General features: G+C 41.4%; 1 protein-coding gene across 3 annotated transcripts in view; it reads left to right on the top strand.

Annotated features, from left to right (window-relative positions):
* Positions 1 to 23,702, top strand: part of ST3GAL1 (ST3 beta-galactoside alpha-2,3-sialyltransferase 1) — a 192,257-nt gene extending 168,555 nt beyond the window's left edge. For all 3 annotated transcript variants that reach the window (XM_073632277.1, XM_073632276.1, XM_073632278.1), the window contains exons 6-8: positions 9,249 to 9,294; positions 14,367 to 14,486; positions 16,400 to 23,702. In XM_073632277.1, coding sequence (XP_073488378.1) covers positions 9,249 to 9,294; positions 14,367 to 14,486; positions 16,400 to 16,573 — 340 coding nt within the window. In that variant the 3' untranslated portion in view covers positions 16,574 to 23,702. The remainder of the gene's footprint in view (positions 1 to 9,248; positions 9,295 to 14,366; positions 14,487 to 16,399) is intronic.
* Positions 23,703 to 26,486: the final 2,784 nt, after the last annotated feature.

Below are 26,486 nucleotides of genomic sequence, written 5' to 3'. Positions count from 1 at the left end.
GTACGACACGCTAAACCCCCTCCCTCCACCCCCGCTCCACGTCGTCCTCATCATCTTTCTGCGGAAATTTCACAAACCGCAAAAAAAAAATCTGAATTTGGGGATTTTTTTCCGGTTGTCGCAGTTCTTTTGCCTGTCACCTAATTAAGATTTATATATATATATATATATTTTATATATAAGATTTTATATATATTTATTTATATATCTATCTATCTATATATGTATTTATATATATATATATATATATATATATATATATCTATATCTCTATCTATCTATCTATCTATCTATATAGATATAGATATAGATATCTATATCTAGATATATATAGAAAAGTGACCTAGTTTGTGCGAGAAAAGTCTAACAAAAGGAGGAAACAGCTTAATTTATCGGGATGGAGTGTAACATTCTCAGTCGCAGGATTTCAGGAAATTCTTATGGCGCCATTCACACTTTGCGTAGCAGGAATGCGTGTTCCCGCTCGCGACTTTAACCACTTCCATTTCCCGCCTGATTGACATTGTGGACTTTGAGTGGAGATATCTGGATGATGCCTGCAGCTACAGCGATTTCCCCACAATGTAAAAGCCATCCTAGCGGCTGATTAGCCCCCCGGATTGCTTTGCTTTTACAGGCAGCGAGAAGAGACGTATCCCCCGCCCACCCATCGCCGCCTCTCTCTGCTCACCCCACCATACGATTGGGGGGGGACCCAAGATCCGATCCAAACCGGGTTACCACAGAGCTGACCGAAGACCAGATGGTCACTGGACATCTCTATGATCCTGGAAGGCCGGGAAGCGACGTCATGACTTCAGGCTCTGGCAAATGTAAACACTGCCGTTTTTCTTTCCTGGAAAGCAGAGATCAATGTTTTTTGTTTTTTTTTTTTTATCTCATGCTTTTTCAAGGGTGGAGGAGAGATTTGGGGTTTTAGAAAATAAAGGGACAGTGTAAAAAAGAAATAAAAACTAAATTAATAAGTAAAAAAAAAAAATTAAAAAAATGTAAAACACCCCTTGTATTCACACGCAGAAATTAACGCATATGTGGGTCGCGCCACATATGTACACAGTGTTCACACCACACATTTATTTATTTTATTTCAGGTACTTATGTGAGGTATCACCGCGAACAATATAGTGAAAGCAATAATACTATCACTAGGCCTCCTCTGTAACTCTTAACTGGTAACCTGTAAAAAATTTTAAAACGTCACCTATGGAGATTTTTAAGTACCAAAGTTTGGCGCCATTCCATGAGTGTGCGCAATTTTAAAGCATCACATGTTAGGTATCTATTTACTCGCATAACATCATCCTTTATATTTTACCAACAAAATTGGTTTATCTATTATGTTTTTTTGAATTAACATTCATTAACACCTTCCCACCCTGGCCCATAGCAGAATGACGGCCGCGTGGTGGCTTTACTGTTCACACTGGACGTCATATGATGTCCTTCAGAAAGGCCTGCTCGTGCACACCCCTAGGGGCCTACAGCATGGTGATCGGTGGTGTGTCCATCTAATCACAGTGTAAACAAGAAAATGCTGGTTATCCGCATTCCTCTCCTCACGGTGACAGTGTGTGAGGAGAGTAGAGCCAATAAGCGGCTTTCTACAGTGGGGACATCTGCACTGATAATCTGTGCAGCCCCACCGGTAATGCCTTTCAGTGCCCATCAGTGATGCCTGTCAGTGCCGCCTATCATTGCCCATCAGTGCTGCCTATTAGTGCTCATAACTGCCACCCATCATGCCCATAAGTGTCACCCATCAGTGCTGCATATCAGGGCCACCTATCAGTGCCCATGAGTGTCGCTCATCAGTGCTGCATATCAGTGCCCATCAGTGCCGCCTATTAGTGCTCATAACTGCCACCTATCAGTGCCCATAAGTGTCGCTCATCAGTGCTGCATATCAGTGCTGCCTATAAATGCCCATGAGTGTCGCTCATCAGTGCTGCCTATCATTGCCCATCAGTGCAGCCATCACTGCCCATAAGTGCTGAATATTAGTGCCCTTCTCATCAGTGCCACCTCATCAGTGCCCCCATAACTGCCGCCTATCAGTGCTGCATATCAGTGCCCATCAGTGCTGCATTATAGTGCCTCCTCCTCAAAGCCTGCTCATCAGTGCCACATCAGTGCCCATAAATGCCACTTATCAGTGCCCATCAGTGCCCATCAGTGCTGCATATTAGTGCCTCATCCTGAAAGCCGGCTCATCAGTGCCCATAAGTGTCGCATATTAGTGCACATAAGTGTTGCCCATCAGTGCTGCATATTAGTGCCGCCTATTGGTGCCCATCAGTGCAGCCCATCACTGTCCATAAGTGCTGAATATTAGTGCCTCCTCATTGGTGCCCCCATAACTGCCACCTATCATTGCCTATGAGTGCTGCATATCAGTGCCAGCTATCAGTGCTGCATTATAGTGCCTGCTCATCAGTGCCACCATCAGTGCCCATAACTGTCACCTATCAGTGACCATCAGTGCTGCGTATCAGTGCCACCTATCAGTGCTGCATATTAGTGCCTCATCCTCAAAGCCTGCTCATAAGTGCCCATAAGTGTCGCCCATCAGTGCTGCATATTAGTGCCGCCTATCAGTGCCCATCAGTGCAGCCTATCACTGTCCATAAGTGCTGAATATTAGTGCCTCCTCATCAGTGCCCCCATAACTGCCACCTATCACTGCCCATCAGTGCTGCATATCAGCGCCACCCATCAGTGCCCATCAGTGCTGCATTATAGTGCCTCCTCCTCAAGGCCTGCTAATCAGTGCCGCCAACAGTGCCCATAACTGCCACCTATCATTGCCCATCAGTGTTGCATATCAGTGCCACCTATCAGTGCTGCATATTAGTGCCTCATCCTCAAAGCCTGCTCATCAGTGCCCATAAGTGTCACATATCAGTGCTGCTTATCAGTGCCCATAAGTGTCACCCATCAGTGCTGCATATTAGTGCTGCCTATCAGCATCAGTGTAGCCTATCACTGTCCATAAGTGTTGAATATTAGTGCCTCCTCATCATTGCCCCCATAACTGCCACCTATCATTGCCCATCAGTGTTGCATATCAGTGCCACCTATCAGTGCTGCATATTAGTGCCTCATCCTCAAAGCCTGCTCATCAGTGCCCATAAGTGTCACATATCAGTGCTGCTTATCAGTGCCCATAAGTGTCACCCATCAGTGCTGCATATTAGTGCTGCCTATCAGCATCAGTGTAGCCTATCACTGTCCATAAGTGTTGAATATTAGTGCCTCCTCATCATTGCCCCCATAACTGCCGCCTGTCACTGCCCATCAGTGCTGCATATCAGTGCCACCCTTCAGTGCCCATGAGTGCTGCATTATAGTGCCTTCTCCTCAAAGCCTGCTAATCAGTGTCCCCAACAGTGGCCATAACTGCCACCTATCACTGCCCATCAGTGCCACCTATCAGTGCTGCATATTATTGCCTGCTCATCAGTGCCGCCTATCAGTGCCCATAACTGACTCCTATCAGTGCTGCATATTGGTGCCTCCTCCTCCTCAGTGCTCATCAGTGCAGCCCATCCATGCCAATCAGTGAAGGAGAAGAATTACTTATTTACAGCATTTTAAACAGAAACCTTTTTTTTTTCCAAAATTTTCTGTCTTTTTTTTTTTTTTTTTGTTTGTTTAGCAAAAAAAAAAAAAAAAAAATACCACCAAAAGAAATCTCTATCCGTCTCAAAAAAATGATAAAAATGTCATTTGGGTACAGTGTAGCATGACCACGCAAATTGTCATTCAAACTGCAACAGCGCTGAAAGCTGAAAATTGGCCTGGGCAGGAAGGGGGTAAAAGTGCCCGGTAGGCAAGTGGTTAAACTTCAGCTTTAATTGCAGCAGGAGGAGTGAGATTTCTTGACTATAATATACAGCGCAGAGAGCTTTGAAAAAGATGTTGAAGTTCATAGAAACTCATTATCTGTACGGAAAAAAACACCGTCTGATGCATTTGGGGTGTCCAGGACAATGAACGGCACCGCAAGCCCCTTGGGTGTGTTTGTAAAACGGGCACACAAATGCGCTATTTTTGCGTGCGTTCGTAAAACGCTCAGGTCTGAATGGAGCCCCCGGGACTGGGAGGCTGCCATACGTTACATTGTTGTTCTGGAATGTTAGATACACTGACGGTATCAGTAGAGGATTTAGCTAAAAAAAATAAAAAAAAAAAAACTAGAATAACCCTGGAATAATCACAAGTAGTCGCCGGACACACCACAAATATCCTCCGCCATTACTATGTGGATATTCCGTGTCTTCAGAGAGAAGGATTAGGATCGATGACATGAAATAAAAGTCTCCAGGCGCGGCAGGAATCCCCGTGTGATTGGCTGCCGTCCCCCCCGGGGCTGTTCCTCTGGGAGCGCCAGAGAGATCGCGCATGACTGAATTACAGGCCAGGGATGAACGGGCCGCTCCGCAGGATCCTCATTACTTCCTCAGAACTTAATAAGAGCTTAGATGGGAGAACAAAGCCCCATCTTTATTACTGAGAACTTCACTGTATATCCCCCCCCCAGTCATTCCTGAACAGGGGGGTCATTGTCTACTGAATACAGCACAGCTCCTCCACTATACTACATCATACAGGACAGGGCTTAACAGCAAAGCCATGTCTGCATGGAGTTTGCATGACCTCCCCTCCACGAGCTTTCTTACCTTAACCACTTCAGCTCCGGAAGATTTACCCCCCCCTTCCTGACCAGGCCATTTTTTGCGATACAGCACTGCGTTACTTTAACCTGACAATTGCGCGGTTGTGCGACTTTGTACCCAAATAAAATGTATGTCCTTTTTTTCCCACAAATAGAGCTTTCTTTTGTTGGTATTTGATCATTTGATCACCTCTGCGTTTTTTTTTTTTTTGCGCTATAAACAAAAAAAGGCCAACAATAAATATATATATATATATATATATATATATATATATATATATATATATATATATATATACCGTATAAGTCGAGGCCCTAATTTACCACAAAAAATGGGAAAAACTTAGTGACCCGAGTATAAGACGAGGGTGAGAAATGCACAGCTACTGTAAGTGGAGAAAGAGGGTCAACAATGCCCATCTGCAGCATCACTGTGCCCATTTGCAGCCATAGGTCCCCCGAACTTCAAACTCTGTAGTTAAGGGTTCCTAGATGCCCCCTAGCTGCAGCCAAAATTTGGGGTCTCTAAACCCAAAGGGTCCCAAAATGACATTGCTGCAGATGGACACAATTGACCAAATTTGGGGCCCCGTATCTTGGGGCCACTTAGTGCTAAGAACCCCAAATTTGGTGTGCAAACCCAGTGGAACTAGCACCATAAACAATATCCAAAGCTGGGGTTTCTAACACTAAGTGGCCCCGAGGTACAGGGCCAAAGAAAATCGGTTCAGAAAATGTCAAGCACTTTTCTGTAGCAGAGAATGACATTTTCCGAACCGGTTTTGGGGCCCTGTATCTCGGGGCCACCTGGTGCTAGGAACTCCATCTTTGGATATGTTATGATACCAGTTCCACTGGTTTTGCACACCAAATTTGGGGTTCCTAGCACTAAGTGGCCCTGAGATATGGGGCCCCAAAATCGGTTCAGAAAATGTCAAGCACTTTTCTGCAGCAGAGAATTACATTTTCTGAAGCGGCTTTGGGGCCCCGTATCTCGGGGCCACTTAGTGCTAGGAACTCCGTCTTTAGATATATTGTGGTACCAGTTCCACTGGGTTTGCACACCAAATTTGGGGTTCCTAGCACCAAGTGGCCCTGAGATACGGGGCCCCAAATTCGGTTCGGAAATTGAAATTTTTTGCTGCAGAAAAGTGCTTAACTCGAGTATAAGTCGAGGGGGGCACTTTCAGCACAAAAAAATGTGCTGAAAAACTCAACTTATACTCGAGTGTGTGTGTGTGTATATATATATATATATTTTTTTTTTTTTAATTATTATTATTTATTTTTATTTATTCTATTTTTTTTTTTTTTACTTTTTGCTATAAAACACATCCATTAAAAAAAAATAAATGTACAAATTCGAATTTCTTCATTTAGGCCAATTTCTATTCTGCTACATGTTTTTAATATAAAAAAAATCCCAGTAAGTGTATATCGATTGGTTTGCGCAAAAGTTATAGCAACCAACTAATCTACTCTCTATCTCTTATAACTACCAACTATGGTGTATTTTTAAAATTTTTTTTTACTAGTAATGGCGGCGATCAGTCGCTAATGCCGGCCATATACTGTTCGAATTTCGTAAAAACGAACTTTCTGATTTTGAAAAGAAAATTTGTTCGAAATTCGACCGTGTATGGCCTGCATTATAGCGGGTCTGCGATATTGCATCGGACTCTAACTGACTCTTTTTGGGGACCAGTGACACCAATACAGTGATCAGTGCTAAAAAAAAATGCACTGTCACTGTACTGATGGCACTGGCAGGAAAGGGGTTAACATCAGGGGTGGTCAAAGGGTTAAATATGTTCTTAGGGAGTGCTTATTAACTGTGTGTCTTGGGGGGGGGGGGGGGGGGGTGCGCTTTTACTGGGGGGATGTAAAAATCCATGCTCCTGTTTAGCGGTAACATAGGATCAGCACATTCTCCTCTCACAGAACGATGATCTGCCTTGTTTAAATAGAGAAACCGCCGTTCTGCCTTTCTTTTGAATGATCGGCGGGTCTTGGCGGACATGGCGTCCGCCGGACCCGCTGATTAGCCCCCGCTGTGTCAAATCACAGCGGGAGCGGGTCGCCGGTGGCACGAGCGCCCCAGACCCGGAAGTGCCGGATCTGGCGCAGAGCGCCCGCCCTGCTGCGGTAAATCTACAGTCGGCGGTCCGCCACTGGTTAAAGCTAAACTCCCAGACTCAAAAACTGTTACTTAAACCACTTCAATACAAGGCACTTTTACCCCCTTCCTGCCCAGGCCAATTTTCAGCTTTCAGCGCTGTAACACTTTGAATGGCGCGGTCATGCTACACTGTATCCAAATTACATTTTTATAATTTTTTTCACACAAATGGAGCTTTTTCTTTTTTTTTCTTTTTTCTTTTTGTTTTTTTTTTTTTTTTTTTGGTGATATTTATTCACCACTTTTTTTTTTTTTGCTAAATAAACAAAAAAAAGACCAAAAACTTTGAAAAAAAAAACGCATTCTTTGTTTCTGTTATAAAATTTTGCAGATAAATCTTTCTTCATAAATTTAGGTCAAAATGTATTCTGCTACATTTCTTTGTTGAAAATAACCCAAATCAGTGTATATATTATTTAGTCTGTAGGAAAGTTTTATATAGAGTCCACAAACTATGGTACCAAGCATTGAAAATTGATCAATCCTGATGTACTTGAGGTCCGAAAATGTCAGAACAGTACAAATATCCCCCAAATGACCCCTTTTTTTTGCAAAGTAAACAGTCCAAGGTATTTAGTAAGAGGCATGGCGAGTTTTTTTAAGTTGTACTTTTTAGTCACAATTTTTTGGAAAATTAAGAAATTTAAAAAAAAAATAGTTTTTTCACAATTTTTTTTTCATCATATAATATAATAAATATAATATTTTAACTATGCTGTAATAAAATGTATCCTTTTTTTAAATGATTTTTTCCTCTCATTATATGCCCACAAAGTCCACCATTTTTTTGAGTATCTCAATCCTTACATATTATAACTGGTGTGGCGGCGATCAGGGACACTGACTGGTGACAGTATGTAAAAAAAAAAAAGAAAAAGACTATTTTGAATATTTTCTTTTTATCATTTTTTTTTTTTTTTTTATTAAATTTTTTTATTTTTATTTTAACAATTTATTTTGTTTTTAACACACAAGTCACAAAGGATATAAATCCAATTTGTGTGCATCAAATGCCTTTGCAAAGCCAGATATTTCCTTGTAAAAGTAGCAGTGACCAGAGGTGTGAGAGGGGCCCAGCACACAGGACTCCCCCTCTGACAATGCCTTCATTTCACTTTCCTCTCCAGAAGGACGAAGCCAGCTTTGCTCGGGCCTCACCCAGGGTCCCAATCTACTTCCTAGGCTGAGATCCCAATTCAGAGATGACAGTCATGGGGTGTCTGTGCTGTTCTGGGCTTTGTGCACAAATGGCTGACACAGATCAGCCCCCGCTGCACCTGCTCACTAAGTTACAATATACAGTCTGATCATTGGGGGGGGGACTGAGGCTATGTTCACATTTGTGCATGTTGGAAACGCACGCGACATTGTGCTCTTTCCCAACATACACACACAGAAACGCACTGCCATTTAGCAGATACATGGCGGTACCATTCATTTTTAATGGCGCCGCCACACATCTGCTAAGACGCCCGACGAAACGCATGAGGGCGCAGCACCATATGGTTCTGTGTGGTGTGATTTTGCAAAATAATTAGACTTCCCTTCCCGTTGAAACTAATGTGCTGCTCTACATGCAGCGCACAAGAACGCACGGAAACGCATGCTGCACTGGAACGCACGGAAACGCATGCACGCTCCATCGCACCTGCATGGTGTGCACAGAGCATGGGAAAATGCTGCTTCCTTCTGCCTGCAGCAAGCTGATGACATCATATCAGCCTAGACAAAGTCACCGGACTGGAGCCCAGGGATGCCTTTCTTAACCCCTTCCACCCACATAACACACATGTGCAGTGGGTAAGAGGACGGGCTTTCACGACACACATGTGCATCCATGGATCGGCAAGGTTTCTGTGTTAGGAGCATTAGGCACATTTAAAGGGACACGGGGGCTGGGCAGGAAGGAGATATTCTCTCTCTCTCTCTCTCTCTCTCTCTCTCTCTCTCTCTCTCTCTCTCTCTCTCTCTCTCTCTCTCTCTCTCTCTCTCTCTCTCTCTCTCTCTCTCCTTTTTTCACCCAAACTTTGCCATGTATTGTTTAATTCTGAACCCCCCCTCCCATTTACATCTGAGTCATCATCTCTTTTAATAAAGAACCTTTTCAATGTAATCATGTCCAACAACAAACTCCATACCTGTTGCAACAAGCTGAACGGAGTCTGTTACTCCGAAGGATGACACACAATATCGGCAGGAGCCCCGCCGATTACAGGAAATGATGATTGTCACATGTGTCTTGTCACCATCTAGTGGTTGTGAGGGAAAACTACACTGTGTTGGTTTTTGCATTTTTAAATGCTGATCTTTGTTTTCAGTGTTTTTAGGATATGTTTTAATATATCATTTATTTATTTTTTTATCTTCCTATAGCACGTATGCTCCAGTGCCACGCAAAATCAAAGTTACCAAAGACAAGGTAAAGTGGACGTTTTATTATTATTATTTTTTATTAGTTCCCATAAGATTTTAATAAGGATATTCAAAGTAGGGATACAGAGAGGGAACCAGAAGTTATATAGACCCACCGGCCTAAAGATACACATGTATACCATAACCGATTATTATTTTTTATTATTATTTTATTTATATGATGCCAAGTGGCGGTGCGTCCATAGAGGGCGAAGGAGCGCCACCCCCTCTCTCCTGCATCTGTCAATCTTCAATAGATAGATTTATGCAATGCGTGAATCTATCTATTGCCGCCCCCTATTCAGATTGCCCGGCCCCTTGTCGGGGCCGGGCATCTGAATTACAACGGCGGGGGTGTTTTGGAAGTGCCTGATTAGAGCCGTCGGCTCTAATAGGCATCCTGATTAGAGCTGTGGGCTCTAATAGGCTTCCAAATTGGTAAACAGCGGGCACACTGCTGTGCGTTCGCTGCTTACGTAGTGCTGTTAGGGAATCAAATAAATCGCTTCCCTAACACTGACCCGCCTCTCAGCCAATCAGGTTCACCGAGTCTGGTTACCTGTCATCTGATTGGCTGAAGCGACAGGCGCTGTGATTGGATGCCAGGCATCCAGTCATAGCAGAAGAGGACGGGAGAAGACACCAAGGACTCGGAGGGAGTGTGGAGGACAGCGCTGACCCGAGACAGGTAAGTGCCAGGCGGGGGGGGGGGAGGGCACACTGGCGGCAATTGATGGGGCAAACTGGCGGCAATTGATGGAGCAAACTGGCGGCAATTGATGGGGCACACTGGCGGCAATTGATGGGGCACACTGGCGGCAATTGTTGGGGCACACTGGCGGCAATTGTTGGGGCACACTGGCGGCAATTGATGGGGCACACTGGCAGCAATTGATGGGGCACGCTGGCAGTAATTGATATGTACAGTAGCTGCGTTTGATGGCACAGTGTCGGCAATTTATGGGTGCAGTGGCTGCGTTTGATGGCACAGTGTCTGCGCTTGATGGGCACAGTGGCTGCACTTGATTACACAGTGTCGGCAATTTATGGGTACAGTGTCGGCAATTTATGGGTACAGTGGCTGCTTTGATGGCACAGTGGCTGCGTTTTATGGCACAGTGGCTGTGTTTTTATGGCACAGTGGCTGCATTTTTATGGCACAGTGGCTGCGTTTGATGGGCACACTGAGGCTGCAATTGATATTTTGTTTTTTTCAGTTTGTTTGCGCCCCCCCTAAAAATTTTGAGCACCAGCCGCCACTGGCCAACACCATAGTTTGCAAAGTGCTTTGCAATAGGATGGGATACAGTAGTTACAATACAAGAGGGTTAGGCGGGCCTCGCTCATAAGAGCTTACAATCTAGCTCATAAAAGCTTACAATCTAATCTATTAATAATTTATAACTCTGTATAAGATATATAGAAGAACATTTATAGTACCCGGAAAGACTTTTGCAGCTTGAAACTCATCACAATTCTTCTGGAAAGCCTTCCCAGAAGAGCGGGGGCTGGCATGGCCACGAAGGAAGAGCAACTCCCATGGATTTAGAATGGGAAGTCCAGCAAGCTCCTATAGGTTGTGATGATTGGGTGCTCACAAACTTTTGACTATATATTGGGCTTATTTATGGAACTTTCTGTTAGCAAATTTAGGATGTTTTGTTACTAATCTATATTGTGCAAAAAAGGCAATTCTCCTGAGAGGGATCCAGTTACCCTCCATCTATCACTGGTGATCGGGTTGATTTAAAGCTGAAGTTTATTTTGCTTCTATTCTGCCCTTTCTGATTCCTCCTTTCCCTCTTCAACATGCTAAATAAATAAATAAATAAATAAAAAATATATAAATAAATATATATAATTTAAATGATGGCAGGTGTGTACTGACTCCTATTTAGCCTAGGTTCACACTGACTACGGGAATGAAATTGTGTGAGTTCCACTGAGAACACAGCTATGAATAAAGAATCCGTTGTGAGTGAGCCCACTCCGTTGGCTGAGAAGCAACCCTACACATGAATGGTCTCGGGATGCTTGACTGATGGTAGCACGCACTTTTTCATCTCCAGGTTTTTTCTGGAAGCCCCAAACAATCGTAAAGGGGATTCATCGGAGAAAATGACTTTACCCCAGTCCTCAGCAGTCCAGTCCCTGTACCTTTTGCAGAACATCAATCCCTGATGTTTTTACTGAAAAGAAGTGGCTACTTTGCTGCCCTTCTTGACACCAGGCCATCCTCCAAAAGTCTTCCCCTCACTGGGCATGCAGATGTTCTCACACCTGCCTGCTGCCATTCCTGAGCAAGCTCTGCACTGGTGGTGCCCCGATCCCGCAGCTGAATCAACTGTAGGGGGCGGTCCTGGCGCTTACTTGACTTCTCTTTTTTTTTTTTTTTTTACTTCAGTAAGTTTTTGTCTTCAATAACATGCGACATTGCATCACAAATAATATGTTGAACAATAAATGTGAAATGCGACATAGAACTGATACAGGTTACAGAGACCTTCGGGTTACACAAAAATCAACTGTTAATACGAGACTGTTAATCTTATCGCTCCCTCAGGAGAATAGCGGACTGGTGGCTGTGGAAGAAAGGTGTTAATCTGAGCTTAATAGATAGCAATCAGTCATTTGGCCCCTATGGCTATAGCCTGTGCTTACGTTGTTAAGCAGTCAAGGTGTTGCCTATCCTAGGTCTCGGAATAACCTATCTTTGATCATAAAGGTAATCATAAGTAACATGATGCACTATGAGATGAGTGCGAAGTTGTATTTTTAAGGAAGGAAGAATAATCTGAAAGAAGAAAGAAAAGAAAGAAGGTTCAGATATTAAGGAAATTAGCCAGCCCCTCGTGATCCCTCTCCTGTGTCCCTATCTTTATTCTCCATATTAAATAATGGTACGCAGCGCTAGAAATATAGTATTACAAATAGAAGTCCATAGTGTTTGAAATAAAGTCCTTATTCAGGACAAAAAGCTGGAATCACCCACAGTGTAGACAGAAATATAAATTAGGTGAATACGGACTTATCGTCCACCGAACATCCACACACCAGGCCTGTGATTAAGTGGTCCATTCTTTTTGGTAAGAGGCCTGGTGTGTGGATGTTCGGTGGACGATAAGTCCGTATTCACCTAATTTATATTTCTGTCTACACTGTGGGTGATTCCAGCTTTTTCCCCTGAATAAGGACTTTATTTCAAACACTATGGACTTCTATTTGTAATACTATATTTCTAGCACTGCATACCATTAGTTTTTATGTTTCTTATTATCACCATACAATTTATATCAGCTGCTTTATTACCATTACTAGCGCAGTGATTAATCTTGAATTTATTATTCTCCATATTAATATGAAAATGCCTATATAGGATGCCCAGGGTTCCCATGTTGCCTCAAACTTAGCAGCTGAGTCCGTCAGAGAGCTGACCATTTTTTCTTGTGCCATCACCCAAGAAATTTTTCGTTTGGCTGCTGCCACGGAGATGTTCGGTTGTTTCCAAGCTCGTGCTGTGGTCAGTTTTGCTCCCAAAGGGATAAAGAAAATTATATTCTGGGTGGCTTTGGTGGTTTTAGGGACTGGGGCATTTATTAGTGTTATGGAGGGAATCTTTGGGGACCTGACATCCCGTAACCTTGCGTATCATATGGAATAATCTGTTCCAGAATCCTCTGATTCTCTGGCAGTCCCACCATATATGATTCATGGACCCTGAAAGAGTACAGCCTCTAAAGCATTGAGGAGAGGCAGAAGAGAACATTTTAACTAACTAGATTGGAACTTGGTACCACCTGGTTAACACTTTTAGATTTGCATCAATCAGGGCAGTGTTGTGAATACCTTTGTAACATCAGAGAAAGTCTCTATTCCACACCTCCACGGCCCAGCTGTCCCGTAGCTCCCCCTCCCAGGCCATCATGTAAGATAATTTAGAGTTGTCTGATGCACGTGACAGGTATATTGTGGAGATGCTCCCCCTCTGCTCTGTAACTTGGCCACACCATTGCTCATATGCTGTCAACTTTGGGGGTTCTGGTAAATTTTTCCATTGAGAATTTAAGAAGTGGGATATTTGCATGAATCTAAACCTCTCAGAGTCAGGCATCTCTAAGTTGCTTTTAGAATAACTGAGCGAGAGCGGGCCAAGTGGGTTAAGGTAGTGTCCAACTCCAATGTGGTATAATCCCTTGTCTAACCACCACCTGAAGGCTTTAATGTTCATTCCCGGAATGAACTTGGGATTGTGAAAGATGTGGGCTAAAGGTTTCATGTCCAAGGTTAGAGCGGGGAGGATTTTCAGGCCTATCCAAAGGGAAATAGAGTGGGACAGTATCGGAGACATTATGCTGTAGGAGGAAGATCTTTATGAGGACACCAGAGTAAGAAGTCTAATGTGTGTGTGGGGACTGCTTGCCGTTCTATATGCACCCAATCAGGTTTCTCTAAACATGTATAGACGGTCAACAATTGTGCCAAGTGTGCCGCTTGCTAATACCACAGTAGGTTGGGTACCCCCGACCCTCCCTGCGTCCTAGGTCTAGATAAAATTTGCCTGGAGAGGCAGTGTCCAGAGGAACCCCAGATGAATTTTATAATTTTGCTTTGGAAGATCCGCAGATGCTCTTTATTTTGCTGGCCTTTCTTGGGCTCCCTGAAGCCTTCTTCACAAATGCAGTGGAAATGTTTTTTATGGGATTAAGTTAATTTTCGTGGCAAAGAGGGACCTTGTAATTAATTGCAATTCATCTGATCACTCTTCATAACATTCTGGAGTATATGCAAATTGTCATCATAAAAACTGAGGCAGCAGACTTTGTAAAAAATTAATATTTGTGTCATTCTCAAAACTTTTGGCCGTGGCTGTACATGTTTGTTCTTCACTTTTTGAGTTAAGTCCACTTTAAAATGAACTTGATCTCAAAAAGTCAAGCTTTGCTCTCTTATAGGGAGCATCTACAAAATGTATTGTGCCTATGCAGCACATGTTGAAATCTTCTTGCTATACATGGATATGACCGGCATTGGCGTCATAATTGTTCTTGTATGCTGATCCTTCTTTTTTTTGCTCAACAGATCCTTGTCTATAACCCAGAATTCATGAAGTATGTGTACGACCGATGGTTGATGAATCATGGCCGGTACCCCTCCACAGGATTTCTAAGTGTTATATTTGCTCTTCACATCTGTGATAAGGTAATCCATCCATGTCGTATAACCAACTGGGCATTGGAACAATATTACACAGTATTCATGTGATGGTAAATACAGTAGTAAGTCATAAACGAAATGGTAATAAATGGCTAGTCAATAAACAAAGATAAATTCACAATTTTCCCGCCAAATCACATTATGTTCATACTGGGACTATGGCTGAAGTTAGTCAGCTATAACCCCAGTATCAAAATTTTCAGCCGGCAATTCCCTACCCTATAAAAGTCATCTAAGTGGCTCATTAGCTGAAGGATCACTTTTACAAGCAGGGGGAGGAGCCGGCATCCTCCTTCTGCTGCTCACCGGTGCTGTGTCTTCTGGGGAGCCCGGGATCCATTTCGGCGGTTGCTTCTAATGGCAATAGAGGTGACCAGAGACTTGATCGTCTCCAATTGCCTCTATGGTCTAGGACAGTGGTCTCCAAACTGTGGCCCGCAGGCCGGATGTGGCCCTTTGCCTGCCTTTGTCTTGCCCTTGGGGCACCATTCCATCCACACAAATGATGGGGCACTACTATTCCTCCCTTGAATTCCAACAGTGGTACATTATTTCTACCACTAGAATCAAGGATGGGACATTGTTTTGTCCCACTGACGCTGGCATATTTTCTAATCCCACTGGTCACAGTCTGCGCCCCTAAAGCCTGAAGGACTTTAAACTGGCCCTTTTGTTTAAAAAGTTTTGGAAGTGCCCAAATAAAGACCTTCATTGAAGAGTTACCAGTTATCATTTAATTGAAGGTTGCAAACCATTGCATATTTAGAACTTCCATCATTTTTCCGTAGTCAAATGCAAAAGCTTATTTATAGTATAGTGGTCATGTATCCATTCTCATTTTAGCTGAGCACAGCTTATTGTGCCTATGTCACAGCCCCCGATGCCAATGTCACAGCTTTTCAAATCCAAGTGCTTATCTTATCTGTTTTTTAGCCCTGATGACAGGGGAGTGCCGAGCCACCGAAACACATTGGCTGTTCCAAAAATCTATTAAAAGGTCTATTCAAGCTGGTGTGTTGCTCCCATTGTTTCAAAACTTCGATAAACTCCTCTGTGGGTCCAGCAAGACCCCGCAGTTGCTGGTGAGCAGGCTCCATGACCGTAAAAGCATTTCAATGCATCTCCGTAAAATTCAGTGATCCTACATCACAAAGACAACAGCCCCCATGCCATCAGTCAAAGACCTTGAATGGTTCAAGGGGAATAACTCCCTGTGATATCACAGTGGCTCACTTAAAAAATGCCCCTGATTGGGGGTAGTGCAGAGCCCCTAAAAAGCATTGGCCTTTAAAAAATAAAAATCTATTAAAAGGTATATATAAAAGGTGTGGCGCTCCCATCCTTTCAAAACTCCTCTGTGGGTTCAGCATGACCCCGCAGTTGCTGATGAACAGCCTCTAGAACCATAACCCCCCATTGCATTATAATGCATCTCCATAAGGTTCAGTGATCCTATGTCACAAAGACGACAGCCCTCACCCCATCAGTCAAAGACCTTGAATGGGCTAAGGGGCATAACTCCCTGTAACATCAAAAATTCCATGCATGGCATGATACCGAGCAGTCAGAATATGGGTGCATATACAGGAAGCTAACAACACTGCCACATGTATCAGAAACCAAATAAATCGCATTGTCACCTGCTACTCGGGAGAGCAGGATCAGCAGCTATTTCCTCATGCTTTTCAAAAAATGATGAGAGGTACCATTTAAACAGAAATCACATATTGGTTTTATATCTACTTTAATTTAGCTTGCCAACATCTAACTAAAACTGAAAAATTTAGTTCAGCCCAGACTGACACTTATACCAGACTAGTTCAATAAAACAGTGATATATGTAGGGTTAGATTCCCTTTAAAATATTTGGAGTTGACGTGTTCCTTCCATCCAAACAGGTGGACTTGTATGGATTTGGAGCAGACAGCAAAGGAAACTGGCACCATTACTGGGAGAACAATCCATCTGCAGGAGCTTTCCGCCAAACCGGGGTCCACGATGGCGATTTCGAGGCAGATATCATAAGCAATTTAACTTCTATTAAAAAAATTAACATATATAGGGGGAGATGACCCCCAAACAGATGGAAAACTGTGGTTGACAATTTTACTATTTAAATGTGATGTTCTTCGGGGGGAGACTGCGTGTTCTTTCGGAGGCCTATGGATAATTTATACATTGGATTTTTTAACCACTTCCGGGATACAGAACTTCTTCAAGTTAAAAAAGAAGACCTATAGTTTCTTGATATTAAAATCAACACTATTGCAGCCACTTGGGCCAAATCACCATGTGTTATGGGTCTGATGGACTTGGTTTGACCGATGGATTTCGATTCATAATGATGGCAATAGGTTAGACTGGGCTAACAACCTACGCTGGACGTAATTTTAGATGGTATTTATCACATTGGTAAAGAAGGCGAAAAGTGGCAGTGTTTCATAATTTGCGAAGGGTTTTATCTATATGATAATTTTTTTTTTGACCTTTTGTTTTGGCGCCCAATAATTTTTTTATTATCGAAAAAGCAAAACTTAGATTGTTCAGTACACCCTTGAGAACAGTTAGCAAGTCTGGAACTGACTCTTTCATGTTGCTGGAACAGTAGAACATTAACATTTTTACATTGTTTTTATAATTTTACATAAAAAGAAAGCTTGACCCCAGTGACACTAGACTGCTGCTTCAGGCATATGGGACAATAGACCATTAGCTAGAAGACCAGAACATATACTTCGCCCTTCAATGGGTTCCATCTTCACCAGTTCACTGGGGTAGAAGGTAGCTTACTTACCTGCCTGGAGTGATGACAGCAGGATTACGATTTGGTTTACTGATCTTTGGTGCAGCAGATCCATTGTGTTTCTTGGCAATAACAGCTAAAATCTACCAGTTAACGGGAATTTCAACAACATCCATGTGCTTGGAGGTTGAAGATCACTTTTTGAAGACCTAAAGAAGATTAGATCTTGATGAGCAACTTTTGGGTTCAGTTTCACTGTATACTCTTGGTTGTTCTTTGGCCTTGCTCATTATCGGAAAAAAAGTTATTTTGGGACAAAAGGTCCTAAACCTGGAATATTCACACAATGGATTCTTTTTTTTTCTTGAGTAGGCAACTTCTGGGCCCTCAGTGGACAAACCAAAAAGTCATCTCTTGCTGTAGTCTATCATTTTGTACTCTTTGAATTGGATCTCGGAACAATATGGGGCTTGGCTACTTTTTTTTACGAGGAACTTAACTGTTCAAATTTTGATTTCATTTGTATGGTGATTTTCTACCTTGCATTGTTTTGTATTGGTAACATATGATCAACCTTTTCAGGTTCCTATTACCAAAGGAACTCTCAAAATCTCTTTGGGTACATCAAGAATCTGAAGTTTTGCTTATAGATCATTTTAAGAGTTATTTTATGCGCTTGGGGATATTTGGTAACTGTGTGGGGAACAATGGTGGGCAATAGCCAACAGTAACCAATGGTCTTGCTACACTAAGCTGCTTCATCCTGTTTTTGGTTTGGTTAGTGTGGGCTTCAGAATGTTACACTGTGGTGTTAAACAGACCTGTTGGTGTATTAAAGTATTGGTCTGACTGTACTGAGAAAGTTGTCAGTCTACAAAGTGATGGTATTTTTGCTTTAAACCTTTTACATAGTTTTGTTAGCTCAGCGTAATCCTATTTATTGTTGGGAATTACAGTTAATTCTCATTTGGTACCACTGAGGTGTGTAGTATTTTTCTAGAAACATTAAGGGGATAATGAAGGGTGCTGATAATTTATTTTAGGGCCTTAAAAAACTTGATAATGCTTTCAAAGTATTAGAATGTCTTTTTTTAGGATAGGTTTTTATACACCTTACTGTTCTTTTAAGTTATTGATGTTTGTCTTCTAAACAGAACTGAGATAAGTGCCTAAAGTGGGCCCATATGTGGATTATTTTCCAAACGCTGCACCCAATTAAATTAATTAGCTCAAGCAGATAATTCTAGAAGCAGTGTTGGATAAATGAGGGACTTAGGAGCCAGCCAGTGCACCCTGGGAGCCAATAGGCAGGGGGCAGAAAACCCTTAAAATAAAAAGGGATTGCTTTAAAAATGACTCCCCTAAATATTTTTGAGGGGCATTGGCTGCCTGGATGCCTTCAACATGTTTGGCCAAACCATAGAGTAGCCGCCAAGCCAGTGCAGCTTCCCCATTGACGCCAATAATGGGGCACTAGTCCTCCCAATGATACCAACAATGGGGCACTATTCCTCCCCCTAATACCAAATGTGGTATTATTTACTTCCACTGATGTCAGGAAAATTTCCACTTCTGCTGGCCACAGTCCGGCCCCCCCAAAGCCTAAAGGACAATAAAGTGGCCGTTTGTTTAGAAAATTTGAAGTCCCCTGCCCTAGATGGAAGCAATAGGTCAGGCTGCACCCACACAAATTTGTGTATTTAACACAGAGCCTACTGTTTAATTGTCATACAATTTACAAAGAAAAAAATATCCTGTGTCTGGCCTACTTTATGCAAACTTTGAGGTTGTATGACTTGAGTAGAGAAGCGCAGTTCCTCTTGCAGCCCTATCACGAAGAGTAAGATAGCTTAGTCTAGCAATTGATTATTCACCAAAGGATAAGCTGGGTGTTATTATGGTGATAGTGGACCAGGCTTTACTAAGAGGAACATATATCAAGGCCGATTTACTAAAGGGTTTCAGAATGTTCACACAAAAACATGAAAATTCACATGAATTATCCAGATATGTGAAAAGCAAATTCTTGGTAATTTAATTTAATTTGCACATGATTGGATAATTGACTTGAATCTTTTTGTGTGAGCTTTCTCAAAAACTTTGGTAAATCTTCCTCACTTTGTCAAGGCTAATCTGTATCTTGTAGAACATATTAAGCTTGTAGAATATAAGCTACAGGAGGTCCACAAGTTGTCCAGTGTTGGTGGATTCTATGATGAGTCGTCTTCTAGATTTTTACTGTTTCCTGTAATCAGTGACCACTACCAGATAATTTATACCCTTGTACATTTTTGTTTGTCTTTTTTTTTTTGTTTTTTTGAGTTTTTGAGCTTTGCACAGAATTGCTTAAAAATAAATAGAGTTTGAGACTCTGAGATAACCAAATCTTCATCATCTGATAATTAAGCCCAGTACAGAGCAGAGGTGAGTGTGTAAGTCAGAACTCCTTGTAAGGTCCTAGCTTCTATTTTATGGGTTCTAGGTGACTAAATTGGCTACAAGTTGTATAAGACTTTTTTTATTTTTAGAAGCAGCCTTTCTCAACCATTTTTAAGCCAGCCATACATGGATAAAAATTATCCTTGCAGACAGCTAATAAGGTCATTAGAGTCATGCCACTGGCTCCGCCGTTGGTCCCAGAACTATGCAGGCGTTATCAAAAAAGAGGTCAGTCAGCCACAACTCAAGGAACCCTTAGTAAACTCCAGAGGAGCTGCAGGATTTCATGAAACTATGGTTGGGTTTAAATTGATCCAGTGCTACAAAGCACTTGAAACCTCAGTAAAATTAATGCTAAGTTAAGTGCAAAGGTCATTATCTCATAGCAATGAATCAGACTCTGACCTTACTATAGCAAATATGGGTCAGTTGTTGTATTGTGCACATAGCCTTTTACCCTTGGTTTTTGGAAAGAACCATTTAAGTTCAAAATGAAGGTTTGTCCACCAGTCTAAGTCCAGTTTAATTCATGCTAAATATAAAGGCCTACAGGGAAAACCCATAAATAAAATTGAACAAGAAGCTGCACACTACCAAATCTAAAACATTATAGACATTACTAGAACATTATCCAGTCCAAACGAACTTTGGCCATACTTCTCCTTTTAATACAACCTTTATTGAGACCGATTACCAGTTATATACCATCTCTATATTATTTGTGATTTTCTCATGTTCTGTTTAGTTTTAAGCAATTCTATTTTCATGTTTCAATTTTGTTTGTTTTTTGTTATATATGTGCTGAATGTTAAATCTAAGGTCCAAATCGCAGTAATTTATGCTGATCATCAAACAAGGGCTACTTTTATATTTTTAGCCTTATAAACCATTACCTTGGGTGAATGTTACATTAAAGGAGATCCTTCTCCATTAGCCTTGTTTCTTGATAAAATCTGCCAATCACATCGGTCACATGATCGTAATGCCCGTCTCTGCCTCCCGGCATTTAGAACCTCTTAAAGGGCTGGGAGGTAGCCCAGGAGGGGGTTAAAGTTGCCCTCACTTTTTGTCCAGTATACATGCTCACCCAGACAGTGTTACTCCCCTAGCGGTAATAAAAATCTGACAGGGGTTCTAAACCCTCACTACTCTGTCCAAAACGTAAAAAAAGTTTTGGCTTTAGATACACTTTATTGAAATATTCCCAATGGTATTTTTCATGTGGTTGAATTGCAGAAATGTTCTGTTAATGTTTAATAGTATTAAATCAGCATATTGTGTTTTTATTTTTATTTAGTAGATATGAAAAATTGCTTTTCAAATACAATTTATCTAAAACCAATTTATTTTCATTTAGGGTAGAGTGGTATGGCATTAGAATGACAGCCAGTTTTTTTTTTTTTTTTTCTGTGTGTTCCCACTGGGCCGCCCTTCTATTTGTGGTGGCCCATTGCCCTCTATTTGTGGTGGCCCAATACCATTGCCTTCTATTTGTGGTGGCCCATTACCATTGCCCTCTATTTGTGGTGGCCCATTACCATTGCCTTCTATTTGTGGTGGCCCATTACCATTGCCCTCTATTTGTGGTGGCCCATTACCATTGCCTTCTATTTGTGGTGGCCCATTACCATTGCCTTCTATTTGTGGTGGCCCATTACCATTGCCTTCTATTTGTGGTGGCCCATTACCATTGCCCTCTATTTGTGGTGGCCCCTTACCATTGCCCTCTATTTGTGGTGGCCCAGTACCATTGCCTTCTATTTGTGGTGGCCCATTACCATTGCCCTCCATTTGTGGTGGCCCATTACCATTGCCCTCTATTTGTGGTGGCCCATTACCATTGCCCTCTATTTGTGTTGGCCCATTACCATTGAGCCCAAAGTGAGAGATTTTCTAAAATTGTCACCAGAACAGAAATAAAAGCCACATCTTCCAATGAGCATAGTTGTGCCATAACGTTGAAAAGATCTCCTTTAGTTTCCTGTTGTGTCTCAAGAAAGGAAATTAAGGAAAATCTCCCTAATGGGACACGCACAGCAAAAGAAAAAAAAAATACAAGGGTTTTTAACATCCCCTACTCTTAAAAAAAAAAAGTTTTTTTTTTTTTTTTTTTTTTTTTTTTACAAATAAGGTTTAGATATCCATTAAAGCAGAACTAAACCCTCCTATCCTTTACAGCCAAGTAAGCAAGTAAGCTGCCATCCTAATCTGCAGTTGCCATGGAGCTGCACATGTGATCAGTTACGACAGCAGCCATTTGATGGTTTGACAGTTTGGTTGAGAGTACAAGCAATTGTGACAGTTATCATTCACGGGCATGCCTTAAATATATTTGTTTTGGGAAATCGATGGGTTTAGTTACGCTTTAAGTGGCAAAAACTGTATCCAACAATTAGGTAGCAAATATTGTATTTAGCAAATCAAAGTATTATTGTATTTTATTAGTTCTCCAAGAATGTGCCACAGTATTATCTTTATATGTATCCTTGTTTGTGTGCTTTTAAAAAAAGCTTTACATTTTTTTTTTTTTTGTATAAGAAAATATGATCCTACGATAAGATAAGAACTTTGTGAAGCCTGCAAATTTATCGATGAATGCAATGTCACTATGCAGTGTACAAATCTGTAAGATTGTTTCAAAAAATGTTTGGGCTGTGTACATCATGTGAAAAACCTAAACACTTTGAATGTTAAAAACAATTCTAATTTAAAGAACATTTTTGAATTATGGGTAGGTGTTTCTTTTTTTTTTTTTTTTTTTTTAGAAGCTTGTAAAAATTACTAGAAAATTAATTTTCTTTTGCCCTTGTTCATGTGGAGCTCCAGCCAAAACTTTTTTCTTAGTTTTGGCTGGAGCCGGAAAGACTAGAATACTTCAGGTTATTAATTTTTCCGGTGCCTGTGTCCCCCCCTATGAGATTTTGCATTAGTGTTCAGGACAGAGGCACCTGACTGAGGTTCTAATTTTTCCCCTGGGGAGATTTCCTTGACCACCTGTCCAGATGACCATCAGGGCACTGCTTGGATCTCAACTTCTTGTTTCCCTTGATAGTCAGTTGAAAAGTCCTCTAGGACTTGCTAACAGAATCTCTGGGTCTGCAATGAATGTTTTAAATATGGATGCAGCACCCAGCAATGCCCACAATGGTCACTCGAACAGGAAGTAAATGGATTTCCCAAAATTAGACTAGGGCATCAGTTAAAGCATTACAAAGAATCAAACCCTTTCTCCACTCTGAATAGCTCATGAAAAGGTTTTGGCTGGGTTTAATGTTGGAGGGATCCATAAAATCTTATCCAATGGATATTGAATCCATTATCAGTTAAGGGATTCTGGATAACAGTTCATACTGTATACCCTTCATTATAGTAGTTTTGTTATGGGGGGGGGGGTATCGGCAAATAAAGGTCTAACTGTAGCTTCAGGTAAGGTGCTCTCATCACACTAGATCTGACCTGCTATGAGTAGATGAGCCCTGATCTAGAAGAGGATTGGTCTGTGTAAAGAACCAATCAGGTGATGTATAAGGGCAAACACGAGAAACTACCGGTTAGTATTGTACATCCTAATTTGTAAAGTGTTGTTGAGAAATTCCTATAGAAACATGAACTTTTTAGGCACTAACTACAATTGTATAAAGATATTACAAAATGTTATTGATAATCTTAATCAGTTAAAAGCTAAACCATAGACATTATTATGACAAGAGGGGTAGGGGTATATGGCGCTCCCTATGACGGGGTATCCTGTAGGGTGTGTGTGCTCTAAACCCCTAAACAAATATATTATTAAAACCATGTGAAAACCTACACCTCATAATGAAATATAATGTAGCATAATAAAGCAAACCTAGTGAACATAATGTGTGTCAATAACTGTTTAAAAGCGCATAATAACGCTATCTTATAAAGTGACTTAAAGGTCTAGTTGCAGTGGGAGAAAATGTGACCATCAAAATCTTCCCCTGCTAACCCACAATAGATATACAGGAAGAATATTAAACACTATTAATATCTGAGCGTGTAGTAGTAAGTGTCCACTCCAGCAGGTATATTACATAAAAAGAAAGTGAAAACAAATGAAATGTGAACACCAGTCCCATAAACAAGTAAAAAATAAATGTATAAAATGAAAAAAATGTCTCCAGAATGGCAAAATGTTCATAAAAAATGTGACTCTTGTGATGAAATTGATATCCAGTGACTTCCGTGATCCTCCTCAAGGGTCCCCACTCACCAGCTCCTCATACCCCTGCAGGGGTAATAGGCATGTAGCAGCAAAAGATGAAGGGCTTCCCAGATCCAATGCAGGCGTCCACATGTGTCTCCTCTGTGACCCAGCTCCAAGCAGTGGATGGTACACCAATTTCTTGCATCACAGCCTCATAGGAAAAAAACAGGGCTCCCATAGTGTAGTATTTATGAAAAGACTTTATTAAAAAAGCTACCAATAAAAACAATCAAGACTCCCCATGCAGGGGCAGCCAAAAAACTCACACTATACGTGGGATAAATAGCATGGAATGATGGAGCTATGGATGAAACACACCAGCCGATCGGCGTGCGCCTCAGCTGCGTTCCAAGCTCGCTCTAACTTTCGGGTGTGACGTAAGTGCATGACTCCGCCTTACGCGTTTCGTCATCGACGTTATCAAAGGCACCTTTGATAACGTCGATGACGAAACGCGTAAGCTGGTTAGAGCGAGCTTGGAACGCAGCTGAGGCGCACGACGATCGGCTGGTGTGTTTCACCCATAGCTCCCTCATTCCATGCTATTTATCCCACGTATAGTGTGAGTTTTTTGGCTGCCCCTGCATGGGGAGTCTTGATTGTTTTTATTGGTAGCTTTTTTAATAAAGTCTTTTCATAAATACTACACTATGGGAGCCCTGTTTTTTCCTATGAGGCTGTGATGCAAGAAGTTGGTGTACCATCCACTGCTTGGAGCTGGGTCACAGAGGAGACACTTGTGGACGCCTGCATTGGATCTGGGAAGCCATTCATCTTTTGCTGCTACATGCCTATTACCCTTGCAGGGGTATGAGGAGCTGGTGAGTGGGGACCCTTGAGGGGGATCACGGAAGTCACCGGATATCAATTTCAGCACAAGAGTCACAATTTTTATGAACATTTTGCCATTCTGGAGCTTCACATTTTTTCATTTTATACATTTATTTTTTACTAGTTTATGGGACTGGTGTTCACATTTCATTTGTTTTCACTTTCTTTTTATGTTTTATACCTGCTGGAGTGGACACTTACTACTACACGCTCAGATATTAATAGTGTTTAATATTCTTCCTGTATATCTATTGTGGGTTAGCAGGGGAAGATTTTGATGGTCACATTTTCTCCCACTGCAACTAGACCTTTAAGTCAGTTTATAAGATAGCGCTATTATTATGCGCTTTTAAACAGTTATTGACACACATTATGTTCACTAGGTTTGCTTTATTATGCTACATTATATTTCATTATGAGGTGTAGGTTTTCACATGGTTTTAAAAACATATTTGTTTAGGGGTTTAGAGCACACACACCCTACAGGATACCCCGTCATAGGGAGCGCCATATACCCCCTACACCTCTTGTTATAGTTATCTTATTTCACCCTCCTTTTAGGAGGTGTCATCCAGGGGAGGCTGCATACCGGTTCTGTCCTTGAACGCGGAAACTTTGTGTCTTTTCATAGACATTATTGACACTGCTCCCCTTAGAATCAGAAGAGACACCATATTGGTAATCAACCATTCCAGCGTGATATTCATAAATGGATGTGCCACCACCCCTTCAATTTTGGCTTAACAAGTGTTGCCTAAGACCACTTCTTCGGGAGCTCATGGGTGCAGAATAGATTGTTAAAATCACAAAGAAACTCCACACCCAGACAGGGGCATGTACAGGCTTATGGAACCTCATATTGCATCAATATACCCTCATATTGCATGTCCATAAAGTGGATAGAACATACAGAGATTGGTCCCCAAAAGCTATGCCTGGGTGTAACATAGGTGCCTCTTTATATGATCCTGCTTAATTATGGAGATGTATTTTGCATCAATACATTTATTTTTATTCTTTTATTTTTATGCTATTGTGGTTAGAGCCTAAAAAGTCCATGTTTCTATATGAATTTCTCAACAAGAAATCAGATGATGGTGGAACTAATCTTGGTAGGACCAGGAAGGCCAATTTTAGCTCCTATATACATATATTTACTGTAGTTTATGTAAATACTGTGGATCTAAAATTAGCCATTCCAGTCCTACCAAAACTGGTTACACTATCATCTGATGTCTATTAGTATCTTTATACAGAACAATCTTCTCCTAGATCAGAGCTCGTCTACTCATAGGTCAGATCTTAGGTTGCGAGGACAGCACATTCAAAGCCGCAGTTAGACCTTCGATTTCTATTTTTCATTTTGATATAATAATTGACATTTGACATTATAAATACAAATTTTATACATCTATAGATCTCTCCTTTGCATCTCGATTTAATATCATGACCCTTTCAATGCGATGGTTACAAATGAAAACCGTTGTACCTATGCACCTTCCTTTTCATCCTTTAGCAAAAACTGGAAGATTCTTTCTAGATGTTTGATAATATCACACAGCATCTACCTCTCTATTATTCACTTAAGTTTATTTTTCCTGTCTTTGAACCACTCTTTTATGTGTGCCAAATACTTGCATGAAATATGCATTATAATGGTGTACATCTCGCTAGAGTCACCACTGCAAACAAACCATAAAATGCCACCATTGCCTACATTTGTGTCAGAGAAACCTTTTAT

This window comes from Aquarana catesbeiana, linkage group LG05, assembly GCF_042186555.1.
Source record: "Aquarana catesbeiana isolate 2022-GZ linkage group LG05, ASM4218655v1, whole genome shotgun sequence".
NCBI lineage: Eukaryota > Metazoa > Chordata > Amphibia > Anura > Ranidae > Aquarana > Aquarana catesbeiana.
The sequence above is the reverse complement of the archived record's forward strand: the minus strand, read 5'-3'. Positions and strand labels throughout refer to the sequence as shown.